The sequence below is a fragment of the Ranitomeya imitator genome, chromosome 2 (genome assembly GCF_032444005.1).
Source record: "Ranitomeya imitator isolate aRanImi1 chromosome 2, aRanImi1.pri, whole genome shotgun sequence".
Taxonomy (NCBI): domain Eukaryota; kingdom Metazoa; phylum Chordata; class Amphibia; order Anura; family Dendrobatidae; genus Ranitomeya; species Ranitomeya imitator.
In genome coordinates this window covers 511268444-511285473 of record NC_091283.1, presented here as the reverse complement: position 1 = coordinate 511285473, position 17030 = coordinate 511268444, and the positions used below count along the sequence as shown (strand labels likewise).

Here is a 17030-nt window from a genome sequence, read left to right as displayed (position 1 = left end):
TAAGAATATAGTCATTTTCCTTAAGACCCATAACGTTTTACATTTTTGGGGCGATGGAGCGGTGTGATAGCACCTCACCATCATCAGAGCTATTGCAACCCCACCCAACCTAGTGCCTCCTCCCCATTACCCCCCACACTATAAGCCCACAAGAGCAAGGTCCTCTCCCCTCTGTACCACTGTGCATTTATCACCCACTCCTGGTTTTGGCTGAGAAATACTGATGTAAAATACTGACCAAATACTGCTAGTGTGACGGCAGCCTAAGAGTTCTTATACTCACCACAAAAGGCCCATTACCCACCGCATTTCATAAATTCCTCCCTTTTCAAATAAAAACAATTTGGTACAACCAGATTTTGATATTTTATTGTACAAAGGTATTGGTTATGCAATGCTTCCTGCGTTGGAGGCGATCCTGGGCCACAGGTCAGCACACTCCTTTGCTACTGGGCCTGTGATAGCTGAACCTAAAAAAGAAAAAAAAAAAAACAGCATGAAGAACCTGAAAACTACCACATCTGACCTTCCAGACAGCAAATTAATGAGAGTCTAACACACAAGGCATGTCATGTTTTGTTCAATCTATAGCACATACACAAAAAATTTCTATGTATTGTACTATGACACTGGCACCTACACAACTGGGCATTTGTAAGATGCGAGTCACTTGTACAAGGCAAAGATTGTAACATCACGGATTGAAGTAGTACAGCACGTGCAGCTGCCCCTTCACCCAAAAGTAATGTATTCATCTCCTCTTCCACGACAACTCATTATGCCACTGTGAGGACACAACAAGTGCTTTAAGGAGAGGGAACAGAAATTGTGAATTTCCTTTCTAATATGTGATTAGCCCCCAGGTAACACGTGTAGGTGCACCATTAACAGCTAGATGAAAATGGTGGCTGCTGCGTCGAAAAAATTATACAAGACAAATGCAAAAAAGGAAGAAAATGGAAGGAAAGGGAGAATAAAAAATAATTGCAGTTGTTGAATGGCAAAAGGGATCTACCAAGGGGAGCTTGCTCATCTCTCCAAATCACACTTCACTACTTGTCCACTTGACCCCATTCCACCTCCTCCCCGACCTCACCACCACACTAATCCCATCCCTAACCCATCTCTTCAACCTTTCACTATCTTCTGGTACCTTCCCCTCTGCCTTCAAACATGCCACAATCACACCCATCCTCAAAAAACCATCCCTTGACCCAAGCGGTATGTCCAGCTATCTCCCCCATATCTTTGCTCCCAAACTCCTTGAGCAGCACGTCCATGCTGAACTTTCCTCTCACTTTGCATCTAACTCTCTCTTCGACATCCTACAATCTGGCTTCCATCCCCACAATTCCACTGAGACTGCCCTGACCAAAATTACTAACGACTTACAGCCAAAGCTAACAGATAATTCTCTATACTCCTCCTCCTAGACCTGTCCTCTGCCTTCAACACAGTTGACCACTGCCTCCTACTACAGATCCTCTCTTCCTTTGGGGTCAAAGACCTTGCCCTATCTTGGATCTCCTCATACCTTTCCAACCGCACATTTAGCGTTTCCTACTCCCATACTACCTCTTCATCTCGCCCCCTCTCTGTTGGGAGTCCCCCAAGGCGCTGTCCTAGGACCCTTACACTTCTCAATCTATACACTCGGCCTGGGACAACTCATAAGGTCCTATGGCTTCCGGTACCATCTATATGCCGATGACACTCAGATCTACCTCTCTGGCCTAGATGTCACCTCTCTGCTCTCCAGAATCCCAGAGGGTCTAACGGTCATATCCTCCTTCTCCTCTCGCTTCCTCAAGCTCAATGTGGACAAATCTGAACTCATTATCTTTCCTCCATCTCGCATATCTTCCCTACCTGATCTATCAAAATAAATGAAATCACACTTTCCCCTGTCCCCAAAATCCGCTGCCTCGGAGTAACCCTTGACTCTGCCCTGTCCTTCAAACCGCACATCCAAGCTCTCGCCACCAGCTCAAAAATATTTCCAGAATCCGTCCTTTCCTCAACCCACACTCTACCAAAATGCTCGTGAATGCCCCAATCATCTCCCACCTGGACTACTGCAACATACTCCTCTGTGGCCTACCTTCTAACACTCTCGCACCCCTCCAGTCCATCCTTAACTCTGCTGCCTGACTAATTAATCTCTCTCTTCGCTACACTCCTGCTTACCCTCTTTGCAAATCCCTTCACTGGCTCCCAATTTCCCAGCGTATCCAGTTTAAATTACTAACTCACCTACAAAGCCATCCATAATCTTTCGCCTCCGTATATTTCCACGCTAATCTCTCAATAGCTTCCCTCATGTAATCTCCGATCCTCTCAAGACCTCCTCCTCTCCTCTACGCTTACTCGCTCCTCACCCAATCGCCTTCAAGACATCTCCCGAATATCACCCATCCTCTGGAATTCAGTGCCCCAACACATCCGGTTATCCACTACTTTTGGATCCTTCAAAAGAAATCTGAAAACCCACCTCTTCAAGGAAGCTTACAGCCTGTAAAGACCACATATGGCCACCTCAACACCATTGGAGCTACTGCAACCCTTGACCTACTGTTTCCTTCCCCATAATCCTGTAGAATGTAAGTCTGCAAGGGCAGGGTCCTCACCCCTCTGTATCAGTCTGCTACTGTTAGTTTTGTTCACTGTAAGTGATATTTGTATTTTGATGTAACCCCTTCTCATGTACAGCACCATGGAATTAATGGTGCTATATAAATAAATAACTATTTTGTTGCCCAAGTTGTAAAGTTCATAAATACATTTTGACATATCATAAGCTTTGGTCTGGAGTAAGACTACTACCAATCAAATCATGAGGGCAGAAACTCATGTACAGCTCTCTGCAACCCCAACGACTGGCTCTACAGGCTTTCCGTACTGCCCTTCTTCAGGGCGGGAGGAGAGCAGCAATAGTCTAAAGGTACCTTCACACTAAACGACGCTGCAGCGATCCAGATCGCTGCAGCGTCGCTGTTTGGTCGCTGGAGAGCTGTCACACAGACCGCTCTCCAGCGACCAACGATGCCGGTAACGAGGGTAAACACCGCTCTGCTTTCCGGCCGCTGTGCTCACAGCCAGTACAGAGAAGCACAGCGCCGGGGACAGACAGCGGAAGGTAAGTATGAAACGTTTGTTTTTTTTACTTTTAGGATGGTAACCAGGGTAAACATCGGGTTACTAAGCGCGGCCCTGCGCTTAGTAACCCGATGTTTACCCTGGTTACCAGCGAAGACATCGCTGAATCGGCGTCACACACGCCGATTCAGCGATGTCAGCGGGAGAGCCAGCGACCAAATAAAGTTCTGGCCTTCTAGCCCCGACCAACGACATCACAGCAGGATTCTGATCGCTGCTGCGTGTCAAACTGAACGATATCGCTAGCCAGGACGCTGCAACGTCACGGCTCCGCTAGCGATATCGTTTAGTGTGAAGGTACCTTAACCTTTTCTGTTCCTTCCTTTAAAAGAATTGTCTCACTTTTCATCTTTAGAAGCGTACAGATGCCCTTCCTCCTGGCTTCTTGCTTGCTGGGGGAAAATAATGTGCTCCTGATTGACAGATAGAGGTGTTCTGATGTCATTGAAACTATCAAACTGTGCTCTCCAATTCTGCTAGCAGCAGCAGAGAAGCACAGAGGCACTACAGCTAGAACAGGTTCACATCAGCACTTGCAAGCTTCTAGCAAAGAGTTTACAAGCATGCGCTTCTCGCCTAGAAAAACGATCTCCTCAGAGACTGCAGTGGTGACCAGTAGGGTTGAGCGAAACGGATCGTTCATTTTCAAAAGTCGCCGACTTTTGGCAAAGTCGGGTTTCATGAAACCCGACCCGATCCCTGTGTGGGGTCGGCCATGCGGTACGCGACTTTCGCGCCAAAGTCGCGTTTCGTATAACGCGCTTGGCGCCATTTTTTTCAGCCAATGAAGGGCGTGGGCAGAGTGATGACATAGGTCTTAGGGGCGTGGACGCCTATCGCCATGTTGTCGCTTGTGCGCTGTATAACACCAGCTTTTCAGGTCAGGGACGGACGGAGGGGAAGGGAGGGGAGGGGGAGGGGGAGGAGAGGAGAGGAGAGGAGAGAAGAAAAAAAATAATAAAAAATTCCCATTGGCTTTGCATTGGGTTTCGTGTTTCGGTCGATCCTCGACTTTTCGCCATAATCGGCCGATTTTACTCGACTCGACTTTTGAGATAGTCGGGTTTCGCGAAACCCGGCTCGACCCTAAAAAAGTCAAGGTCGCTCAACCCTAGTGACCAGCAACAAGCATCACCCAACAGAATTAAAAAAAAACAAAAAACCTCTGTTCATATTAGCAAAGAATTTTTAATAGGAGGAAATAGTAAAATGGCTCATTTTGAAGAGCATTTTTCATATTTTACCTGTTTAAAATAAAGAAATCTTTTTAGATATGTGCGCATGTTACGGATTCCATTGCGGATTTTTCCATGCAGATAATGCAGGTATAACGCCCTGCATTTAACCTACGGATTTTGTGCGGAATTCATCTGCGTTCGTACACCTGCGGATTCCCATTATGGAATGGGTGTAAAACGTTGTGAAATCTGCACAAAGAATTGACATGCTGCGAAAAATAAACTGCTGTGTTTCTGTGCAGAATTTTCCGCAGTATGTGCACTGTGGATTTGGTTTTCCATAGGTTTACATGGTACTATACACCGCATGGGAAAACTGCTGCAGATCCGCAGCCAAATCGCAACGTGTGCACATACCCTTACGGTGCAGTCAGACGGCCGTATTGCACGCATCACAATCCTCGGACTGGCCGTTAGTTCTCCTGACCAGAGTGTGACAGCAAGTATTTCTATGCAGCTGTTATGCTCAGGTCAGGAGAGCAGACAGCCAGTCTGAGGATTGCGATGTGATCCTCACGCGAGCAATACGGCTCTCTGACTGCACCCTTATGCGAAGACCCGCAGACCCGATAAGCAAAAGTTTGTTTTTTTTAATTGACAAGTCATATGTTAAGCAATGGTCACCACAGGATTGAATAGTCATCTTAATCCACTATCAGGTAATGGGGCTGTGGAACAATGTTCCTGTCAAGGTAATCAATTTAATCTCAGAATCAGTTTATTTAGGAATAATGGGAACTGAACTATGCAAATAGTTTTACACGGGTGCTATGTTTTCTGGTGGTCATACCCAGAAGATAAAAGTCCAAGAGAAAGAGGAACTACTATACTGACCACGGAAACAGAAATCTTCATTTATTCACCTCCATTTTGCATACATTGAATTTCATTCCAAACTATCTAAGAGAAGCACAATAAAAAGCTCCTTATCAATGCAATATTTCACCTTATGCAAAGTGTGGGCAAATGTCCCCCTTTTACATTTAAATGTGCTGTTCTTTTTAATATTGTAAAAGTACAATGCAATGTCAGGAACATGGGATACTAAAAGCAAAGGCATGCATGAACCAGAAGATAATATCCTAAGTTACAGATAAATTATGTAGCTTCACTGCCTTCAGTAGTCTTTTAGCAAATTTGTAAGTAGTTAGGTTATCTGGAGCTAGACAATACACTAGGCACTGAATTCATACAATGCATGGCTAAAAGTAGCTTATTGCGTGACAAATAGTTGCATGTAAAAGGTTAATGATGTAACTTATCGTAGACTCCAAGGCCGAATTTAGACATCAGTGAAACAGTCCATGCTCGAACTGGCTACGAGCCCAAGACCGGAGCACAAAAGCCTCATATAGGTCTATTAAGCTGTTAAGTTCAGGAGAACTGTGGCTAGTCCGTACACAGTGTTTTGCGAATGTTTGAACAACACTTATAGCCCAATTTTCAAATTTCTAACCATGCTTTATTACAAAATAAATAATGACAGTATTATTAGAGACCTCCTTTTAACTCAGAGCCTGCAAGACAAGAGGTTAGGGACCCTTAATCAATGCATGGGCTCAGGATTTTGTAAAGACGGCATAAAATTCTAAAACGGGGATAACCCTTTGGAGTGGTCAAAGGAGACCTTTCCCTGTGTAGCTACATTTACACTGTGTTGCCAGTAAGCATATGCTAGGATATAAAAGATAGCTAAAGTTGCGTTTCATAGAACTTCATAGTTTAGTGCAGGTTGATTGTTTAGTGCTCTAATGGCTGAGAAAATAGGAAACTACTATCTAAAAGCCTATCACCACGATCAAACATTTCCTACAGGACGTCACTAAATCGTGTATCAAATATACTGATTGACCTAAATCTGCAGATTCCAAGTAAACTCCGTATCAGAAATGGACCCACTACCAATTGTCAAGAGCACTCTGCAATACTATCAGGTGGCATATTATTGGCAAGCCTGACTATTCCAACATACCTTTCATTTCCCCCTTATTATTCACTATCACCCCCGCATTGTCTTCAAAATACAGGAACACCCCGTCTTTTCTCCGGTACGATTTTCGTTGTCGTATTACCACTGCTGGATGCACTATGAGAAAAATTACAATTATTAGCAACAGAGTGAATGTATCTAATGCTTTGATATTTAGGCTTCTTTTATACATATCGTTGTTTTGCGGCCCCAATAGAATTCTATGGGGCCCCAAAAACAGGCAGCAATAATTCCATGATGCGCCGTATTTAAGGCCGTGAAAAAAACTATCGAGCCTGCTCGATCTTTTTCACGGCTTACGGACACGGCCCCCATTGAAAAGTAATGGGGCCGCAAAAACAACGGAAGGTTGTTTTTGCAGTGCACCGTGACTTCCGGCTTTGCGGAACGCTGTTTTTTTCCCCCCAATACTTTTGCTATAGTATTGGGAACCCGATAAACAGTGATCGGCAAGTTTTTTACGGTCTGTTATTGTGGCAGACCGTGACAATTACAGCAATACGGCCCGCAAAAAAACCCGGTAAGTGTAAAAGAAGCCTTACACAGATACCCTGAATGTGAGGAAATATGAGAAGACTACTCCGAGCATATACATAAAATGTGTCCAGAAGGTATAATGTAGCAAGAGCAAATCAAAAGCCCATTTTTTTTGTCCGTAAGCAGCTTTATTGTTATTTATTACTTCATTTCAATGGGGGGGGTTTGAACCACAATGAGAGTTGATGGGTGACATGTGCAACTATGTAGAATAAAGTTTCGGATCAGGGATATGGTGATTTATATGTACAATTAGGTAGGAAAGGCTGTAGGCCATGAAGCATGTAAACCAAAACTGTAGCCATCAGCTCTTCAGTACCGGGTCTTCTATGGACTAGGTTTTCTGGTAAGAAGGCAATTAGCCCAGGAAAAAGTTGCCACTTCGGACTAAAAACGGGCAAAGCATCTCATGGAGTCTTTGGCCAGTCCTGATGTTCCCCAGATTACGGAGAGTACAACCATTGGAAGTCCGTACAATCTTAAGACTACTGCCGTCCCATGGGCATCCAGGATCAGGCACTCATGTCATACCAAATTATCAGTAAGAATATACAGCGTATGCAACTCCGGTCTCAAAGAGCATTTTGGAACAGCATGGCAAAGTCAGTGATCACTTCAAAATATTACTGAATGAAAACCTTGTTCTATTCATGTTGTGCAGCAACAACAAAAAAAAATGAAAACAACTTGTCCCTAGCTAGGCAGCTCACCCTTTTTCCTTAGTTCAGGCTTTCCTTTTTTAACTGTGGCCATCACCATGTCACCAACACCAGCAGCTGGCAGTCTGTTCAAGCGACCCTTGATTCCCTTGACGGAGATAATGTACAGGTTCTTGGCACCTAGCAAATATGGACAGATAGATATCAAAATTACATAAAGGCTAATCCCTGAAAATACTATACTCATGATTACACACAGGGAAAACACTGGTAACATAGCACCACCCCCCATCCATCTTAAACCTGACTGCCAACAAAAGAAAAATGTCACATTACTGATTGAAGTAGTACAGCACACGTGGCTGCCCCTTCACCCAAAAATAATGTATTCATCTCCTCTTCCACGACAACTCATTATGCCACTGTGAGGACACAACAAGTGCTTTGAGAAGAGGCAACAGTGTGCATGCCCATTCTAACATGCAGATAGCCCTCGGGTATATAACGGAAACCACTTATTACTTAATTACCTGTATTATCAGCACAGTTAATGACTGCACCCACGGGGAGACCGAGGGAGATGCGAAACTTCGCACCGGAAGAACCTCCACGTCCTAAAGAAAGAAAAGTTCACATTTAATCATCCATACCTTGGCACATCTTTATTTTTATTACTCTATAGTGGCAGACCTTACAGGGGTTGTTTCACTATGAATCTTGAGAACGCATAGCCCCTCTGCATCTCGGTTTACCAATCTGCCAGGGACAGTGCGATCCTGATAAATAACGGCTCGGACCAGCGGTATGGTTGTGCTGTTGGTCTAAACTGAGCGCTCTCCTAATTTACAAGCAGATGCAGCTTTGCCTCTGCAGCATAGGACAAGCTAGGGGGATGGATGATGGTCAGATACAGCAAGCTCCAGATCAGCACAAACAGGCTGGGAAGATTAGGGCATGCTTGTGCTTCACACTCCTCCACGTACACTTTAAGATCCCTCCATTCTTGAGAACAGATTAGTTTTTATTTAAAGAGGTAAATTGCAGAGATGCTTGGTTTTACAAGCACGTTGAAATTTCACACATTTAGGAATCTGAGACAACCCTAAGGTTACACAGAACTCAAAATTAACTTAAATGGGGGGTGAATAGAAGGTTGTTCCCAAGACCGCAAGTTATCACCTATCCCTAGGAGAAGGGAAAAAAAAACTAAGTGATTGCTTGTGGGATACCCCGACTTCCATGACCCCCCAATGATCTAGAGTTTGGGGCTCCCTGAACGCAGGCTCTGAAAACAGAGTGGAGGTGCACACGCTCGACCATCGTTCCATTCATTGTCGAACCAACTTCTGGAGGTAACCGAGACCAGCGCACATCCAAGTCATGGCCCTCATCTTGGGATCAAGCCAATAAGTTATCATCTATCCTGTATGCAGGGTCAACCCTTTAATGGCTGGAGGGGTAGGAAGCAGGGGGTAAGTAGGCCCTGCTCTCCCATCACCACAGACACTACATATTACATTACTTTGGCTGCAGGATAAAACACTCTGTAAGGAGGGGAGAAAGGCCGGGTGACCACAGCCTGGCAGGATATGGGCACTTACCACATAATATGACAAGCTACCAGCATGGCGGAAGCATATTGCACGCTGCACAGACACCGGGGACTCAAACATGGCTCTGCAGGCCTCCGTACTCGGCTCCACTACTACAGCCTCAATGTCGGACAACCCGTCCCGAACTCTCAACCCATCATCACAACCACGGCAAATAATGAGGAGCAACGTAAAGAAGCGGTCTGGCCACAACCAGCGGTCACACACGACTCGTGCTAAGAGGATGGCGGCGGATTACACTGCAGCGCTCGCGGACCTTACCTCTCTTAGACATCTTGGTTCCCGGAAAGAGAAAGCAGGGCGCAAAGGATGCTGGGATATAGCTGCAGCCACAGAGCGAGCAGGGCGGGCGTGTCACGTGATACGTGGTTGGCGGCGCTCCTCCTATTACGTATTGCCAATCTTCCTGTTAGTGATAAGGCTTCCTGGGTTCTCAGCCATTAGCGTAAAAAACTAGTTATGAAAATGTTATGACGTTATGAAATGGAGTGAACTCATGATAAATAAATAATAAAGGCAACCTTATGGTTTGTTGCAGTGTAATATAAGGGGATTTTTTTATTTTAAAATCTGGGTAAAGCAAATAAGACCACGTTCACTATTTGGTGATTTTTTTACCTCAGTATTTGTAAGCCACAACCAGGAGTGGGTGAGAAATACAGAAGTGGTGACGTGTTTCTATTATACTTTTCCTCTGTTCCACTCCTGGTTTTGGCTTACAAATACTGAGGTAAAACGCAAAACACCAAATACTGAACATGTGATAGGAGCTGCGAAAAGCTTGTGCAACTTTTGCGGTTTTGATGCCACAGTTCATTAGGAATCAGGAGCATCTGACTCCACCATGTAAGTTACGTAACCTCACATCAAGACCAGTGAAAAAAATCACGTTGCGGATTTGACGCTGCAGATCTGCAGCTGTTTTCCATGCATTGTACAGTACCATGTAAACGTATGGAAAACAAAATCCGCAGTGCACATGCGGAAAAAAAACGTGCGGAAACGTAGCGTTGTTTATTCCGCAGCATGTCAATTCTTTGTGCGGATTACGCAGCGGTTTACACCTGCTCCATAATAGTAATCCGCAGGTGTAAAACCACAGGTGAAATCCGCACAAAAAAACGCGGTTGGGGCTAAAGTTAGTGTTGGGGCTAAAGTTAGGGTTAGGGGTTGGATTACATTTACAGTTGGGATTAGGGTTAGGGGTGTGTCAGGGTTAGGGGTGTGGTTAGGGTTCTGGTTGGAATTAGGGTTAGGGGTGTGTTTGGATTAGGGCTTCAGTTATAATTGGAGGGTTTCCACTGTTTAGGCACATCAGGGGCTCTCCAAACGCGACATGGCGTCCGATCTCAATTCCAGCCAATTCTGCGTTGAAAACGTAAAACAGTGGTCTTTCCCTTCCAAGCTCTCCCGTGCACCCAAACAGGGGTTCACCCCAACATATGGGGTATCAGCATACTCAGGACATATTGGACAACATCTATTGGGGTTCAATTTCTCTTGTTACCCTTGAGAAAATAAAAATTTGGGGGGGGCTAAAAAAAACATTTTTGTGGGAAAAAAAATTTATTTTTATATTCATGACTCTGCGTTATAAACTGTAGTGAAATACTTGGGGTTCAAAGCTGTCAAAACACATCTAGATAAGTTCCTTAGGGGGTCTAGTTTCCAAAATGGTGTCACTTGTGGGGGGTTTCTACTGTTTAGGTGCATCAGGGGCTCTGCAAATGCAACGTGATGCTTGCAGACCAATCCATCTAAGTCTGCATTCCAAATGGTGCTCCTTCCCTTCCGAGATCTGCCATGCGCCCAAACGGTGGTTCTTCCCCACATATGGGGTATCAGTGTACTCAGGACAAATTGGACAAGAACTTTTGGGGTCCAATTTCTCGTTACCCTTGGGAAAATAAAAATTTTGGGGGCTAAAAAAAAAACATTTTTGTGGAAAAAAAATTATTTTTTATTTTCACGACTCTGCGTTATAAACTGTAGTGAAACACTTGGGGGTTCAAAGCTGTCAAAACACATCTAGATAAGTTCCTTAGGGGGTCTAGTTTCCAAAATGGTGTCACCTGTGGGGAGTTTCTATTGTTCAGGTGCATCAGGGGCTCTGCAAATGCATCGTGACGCCTGCAGACCAATCCATCCAAGTCTGCATTCCAAATGGCGCTCCTTCCCTTCCGAGCTCTGCCATGCGCCCAAACGGGGGTTCCCCCCCCCCCACAAATGGGGTATCAGCGTACTCAGGACAAATTGGACAACAACTTTTGGGGTCCAATGTCTCCTGTTACCCTTGGAAAAATACAAAACTAGGGGCTAATAAATAATTTTTGTGGAAAAAAATGATTTTTTATTTTCATGGCTCTGCGTTAAAAACTGTAGTGAAACACTTCGGGGTTCAAAGTTCTCACAACACATCTAGATAAGTTCCTTGGGGGGGTCTAGTTTCCAAAATGGTGTCACTTCTGGGGGGTATCTACTGTTTAGGTGCATCAGTGGCTTTGCAAATGCAATGTGACGCTTGCAGACCAATCCATTTAAGTCTGCATTCCAAATGGCGCTCCTTCCCTTCCGAGCTCTGCCATGCGCCCAAATGGTGGTTCCCCCCCCCCCACATATGGGGTATCAGCATACTCAGGACAAATTGGACAACAACTTTTGGGGTCGAATTTCTCCTGTTACCCTTGGGAAAATACAAAACTGGGGGCTAAAATATAATTTTTGTGAAAAAAAATAATTTTTATTTTCACGGCTCTACATTATAAACTGTAGTGAAACACTTGGGGGTTCAAAGCTGTCAAAACACATCTAGATAAGTTCCTTAGGGGGTCTACTTTCCAAAATGGTGTCACTTGTGGGGGGTTTCAATGTTTAGGCCCATCAGGGGCTCTCCAAACGTGACATGGTGTCCCATCTCAATTCCAGTCAATTTTGCATTGAAAAGTCAAACGGCGCTCCTTCCCTTCCGAGATCTGCCATGCGCCCAAACAGTGGTTAAACCCCACATATGGGGTATCGGCATACTCAGAACAAATGGCAAAACAACTTTTGGGGTCCAATTTCTTCTTTTACCCTTTGGAAAATAAAAAATTGGGGGCGAAAAGATCATATTTGTGAAAAAATATGATTTTTTATTTTTACGGCTCTGCATTATAAACTTCTGTGAAGCACTTGGTTTGTTAAAGTGCTCACCACACATCTAGATAAGTATCTTAGGGGGTCTACTTTCCAAAATGGTGTCACTTGTGGGGGGTTTCAATGTTTAGGCACATCAGGGGCTCTCCAAACGCAACATGGTGTCCCATCTCAATTCCAGTCAATTTTGCATTGAAAAGTCAAACGGCGCTCCTTCCCTTCCGAGATCTGCCATGCACCCAAACAGTGGTTTACCCACACATGTGGGGTATCGGCGTACTCAGAACAAATGGCACAACAACTTTTAGGGTCCAATTTCTTCTTTTACCCTTGGGAAAATAAAACAAATTGGAGCTGAATTAAATTTTTTGTGAAAAAAAGTTAAATGTTAATTTTTTTTAACAGCATAATACAAAGAATAGCAGGTTTACCCAGAATCCTTTGCAGTAGGCGGAGCTATGCAAATCATCATCTTTCCACCCCTGTCTAATCCACAGCGCTTGGAACCGCCAAGCGTGCAATGCTGCGGAATAGTTTCTAAATTTACACAGCCAACCAATTCCTACCTGTGGACACGTGTTTCGGGCTTTAGGCCCTCATCAGCACAGGGCTGGAATTGGTTGGCTGTATGGAGTGGGGCTCGGTGAGCAAGCGATACATATACATGTATCCACTATGTATTTCCTTTAAGTAGAGGGCTTTTCGGTCTCTTTCGTCCCGCTATATTTAGCCCAACTTGGGTCTCTCCCTAAGGTGGCTAGCATATATGTATCGCTTGCTCACCGAGCCCCACTCCATACAGCCAACCAATTCCAGCCCTGTGCTGATGAGGGCCTAAAGCCCGAAACACGTGTCCACAGGTAGGAATTGGTTGGCTGTGTAAATTTAGAAACTAATCCGCAGCATTGCACGCTTGGCGGTTCCAAGCGCTGTGGATTAGACAGGGGTGGAAAGAGATGATTTGCATAGCTCCGCCTACTGCAAAGGATTCTGGGTAAACCTGCTATTCTTTGTATTATGCTGCTTGCAAGTACTTTCCGTTTCAGGAAAGCATCCACTATGTATTTCCTTTAAGTAGAGGGCTTTTCGGTCTCTTTCGTCCCGCTACATTTAGCCCAACTTGGGTCTCTCCCTAAGGTGGCTAGCATATATGTAATTTTTTTTAAAACATTCTAAAAATTCCTGTAAAACCCCGGAAGGGTTAATAAACTTCTTGAATGAGGTTTTGAGCACCTCGAGGGGTGCAGTTTTTAGAATGGTGTCACACTTGGTTATTTTCTATCATATAGACCCCTCAAAATGACTTCAAATGTGATGTGGTCCCTAAAAAATATTGGTGTTGTAGAAATTAGAAATTGCTAGTCAACTTTTAACCCTTATAACTCCCTAACAAAAAAAATTTTCGGTTCCAAAATTGTGCTGATGTAAAGTAGACATGTGGGAAATGTTACTTATTAATTATTTTACAAAAGATATCTCTTTGATTTAAGGGCATAAAAATTCAAAGTTGGAAAATTGCAAAATGTTCAAAATTTTCGCCAAATTTCCATTTTTTTCACAAATAAACGTAAGTTATATCGAAGAAATGTTACCACTATCATGAAGTACAATATGTCACGAGAAAACAGTGTCAGAATCGCCAAGATCCATTGAAGCGTTCCAGAGTTATAACCTCATAAAGTGACAGTGGTCAGAATTGTAAAAATTGGCCCGGTCATTAACGTGCAAACCACCCTTGGGGCTTAAGGGGTTAAAGGGAATCTGTCACCCCAAAATTTGCCTGTTAAGGTACCGTCACACATAACGATATCGTTAACGATATCGTTGCTTTTTGTGACGTAGCAACGATATCGTTAAGGAAATCGTTATGTGTGACAGCGACCAACGATCAGGCCCCTGCTGGGAGATCGTTGGTCGCTGAAGAAAGTGCAGAACTTTATTTCGTCGCTGGATCTCCCGTGGACATCGCTGGATCGGCGTGTGTGACACCGATCCAGCGATGTCTTCACTGGTAACCAGGGTAAACATCGGGTTACTAAGTGCAGGGCCGCGCTTAGTAACCCGATGTTTACCCTGGTTACCAGCGTAAACGTAAAAAAAACAAACAGTACATACTTACCTAGCGCTGTCTGTCCCCGGCGCTCTGCTTCTCTGCACTCCTCCTGCTCTGGCTGTGAGCGTCGGTCAGCCGGAAAGCAGAGCGGTGACGTCACCACTCTGCTTTCCGGCCGCTGTGCTCACAGTCCGTGCAGAGGAGTCCAGAGAAGCAGAGCGCCGGGGACAGACAGCGGTAGGTAAGTATGTACTGTTTGTTTTTTTTACGTTTACGCTGGTAACCAGGGTAAACATCGGGTTACTAAGCGCGGCCTTGCGCTTAGTAACCCGATGTTTACCCTGGTTACCTGGGGACTTCGGGATCGTTGGTCGCTGGAGAGCTCTCTGTGTGACAGCTCTCCAGCGACCAAACAGCGACGCTGCAGCGATCGGCATCGTTGTCGGTATCGCTGCAGCGTCGCTAAGTGTGACGGTACCCTTAGCTAAGGCCACCGTCATCAGGGGCTTATCTACAGCATTCTGTAATGCTGTAGATAAGCCCCAGATGTAACCTGCAAGATAAGAAAACCAGTTAGATTATACTCACCCAGGGGCGGTTCCGTTGCGGTCCAGTCCAATGGGCATCGCAGTCCGGGTCCAGCGCCTCTCATATTCAGGCGATGACGTCCTCTTCTTTGCTTCCTGCTGCGGCCCCTGCATAGGCGTACTTTGTCTGCCCTGTTGAGGGCAAAGCAAAGTTCTGCAGTGCGCAGGCGCCGGGAAAGGTCAGAGTGGCCCGGCGCCTGCGTACTGCAGTACTTTACGCTGCCCTCAACAGGATTGGTTTCAGCCTTTATATTGCTTTGTACCTTCAGGTCAAGCAGATCCACATCAGACAGATCTTCCTCTTTAGTTTCATTCTGGGCTTGGAAGACACCAGGGTGCAAAAACTCTTGGATTTTGGGGTAGGGAAACCCATGTTCGCAGGGATCAGGGCCGCTGAGGTTGGGCTCTGCAGTAATTAGCTGCGTGTTCAGACCGGACTTGAACTGTGCGCTCTCCTGGTCGCCAAAGGCTGGACGTACATTCTCCGGTCCGGGCTCACACTGCACATTATCCTGGTCTCCACCGACTTGGCGTACATCATCCGGACCGGGCTCATACTGCACGCTCTCCTGTCCGCTCTTTGCGGTCAAAGCAGTTTCTTGCTTCTGCACCGGAGCCTCCGGTTCTTTTCTCTCTCCACTTCCCCGGTACCAGATCCACGTGACAATGGCTGTCAAGATCCCTATTGCCAGAACTGGCCACATGCTGCTGGGTGAGCCGGAGAGCTGGCTTTCTTGTATGGGACTGTCCAAGCGAGGCACTTCTTGCACCGTCCCAGATCCACCCAGTGAGCACTAAAGAATGCTGTAGATAAGCCCCCGATGGCGGTTGCCTTAGCTTAAAGGTGAATTTTGGGGTGACAGATTCCCTTTAAAGAGGGTTGTTCACAGATAATATATTGATTACCTCTTCCTAAGATTTGTCAGCAATATCAGATTAGTGGGGGTCTGACATCAGGGACTCTCACCATCTCTCACCATCAGCTTTTATCAGCTTGGTAGAGCAACTTCATAGGCTCAGTGTTCAGAGCCAGAGCAGTGTCTCTCCATACACTGTTCAGTAGCAGTTCCCAAGTACTGCAGCTCAGCTCGTACTGAAGTGAATTCAGAGTGTGTCTGTAGGACTCTAATTGGCCAAAATTGTGCCTCTGAGGCTACGTTCACATTAGCGTTGCGCGCCGGTGCGTCGGCGACGCAACGGCGACGCAACGCACGACGCACCAAAAACGCGCGCAAAAACGCTGCGTTTTGCGACGCGTGCGTCGTTTTTTGACGAAAATCGGACGCACGAAAAATGCAACTTGTTGCATTTTCTTGCGTCCGACGCTAGCGTCGAAAACGACGCACATGTCAGAAAACGCTACCAAAAAAACGCACGCGTCCCCCATGTTAAACATAGGGGCGCGTCGCCACTGCGTCGCCGCTGCGTCGCCGACGCAACAGCGACGCACATTAGCGAAACGCTAATGTGAACGTAGCCTGACACAGCTAAAACTAAAGCTGCTTTCACACATCAGTTTTTTGCCATCAGGCACAATCTGTCAAATGTTGAAAAAAACAGATCCGTCGCAGATTGTGAAAAACTGATGTGACAGATCCCTTTTTTCGATGGATCCGACTAGCTGATCCAGCTAATTGGATCCTAAAAAAAATTGAAGCATGCTCAGTTAAAAAAAAAAAACGGAATCCGTTGCCGGATTCCGTCATTTGTAGCAAACGACGGATGGCGACGGATCTATTGTCATCCGTTTTTTCGATGAACACAAAAACGTTACTATGTCCATTTTTTCTGGCCACCGGAAAACCAATTTTCGACGGATCCGGAAACATTAGCCCATCCGTTGCAATCCGTCGCTAATACAAGTCTATGAGAAAAAAACGGATCCGGCGTCAACTTTTGCTGGATGTTTTTTTCAGAATTCGCCGGATTGTGACTGATGGCAAAAAAATGATGTGTGAAAGCAGCTGTCCACAGTAATAAACTTGTATTTCTATCGGTGACTAAAACAACTCACAGTTCCTTTTCTGTAGAAGAATCAGGCGACCTTAGCCAGCAGATCTTC

General features: G+C 45.3%; 1 protein-coding gene and 1 non-coding gene across 2 annotated transcripts; both read right to left on the bottom strand.

Annotated features, from left to right (window-relative positions):
• Positions 1-353: 353 nt before the first annotated feature.
• RPL23 (ribosomal protein L23) lies at positions 354-9561 on the bottom strand. The gene is made up of 5 exons (XM_069751686.1): positions 9455-9561; positions 8111-8194; positions 7632-7760; positions 6367-6480; positions 354-470 (listed from the first exon to the last, which is right to left on the bottom strand). The coding sequence occupies exons 1-5, from the start codon at positions 9465-9467 to the stop codon at positions 388-390; spliced, it is 423 nt and encodes a 140-aa protein (XP_069607787.1). The 5' UTR covers positions 9468-9561; the 3' UTR covers positions 354-387.
• On the bottom strand, positions 7903-8035 carry LOC138668331 (small nucleolar RNA SNORA21). Its single transcript, XR_011319157.1, has one exon. It is a non-coding gene; the product is annotated as a small nucleolar RNA SNORA21 (small nucleolar RNA).
• Positions 9562-17030: the final 7469 nt, after the last annotated feature.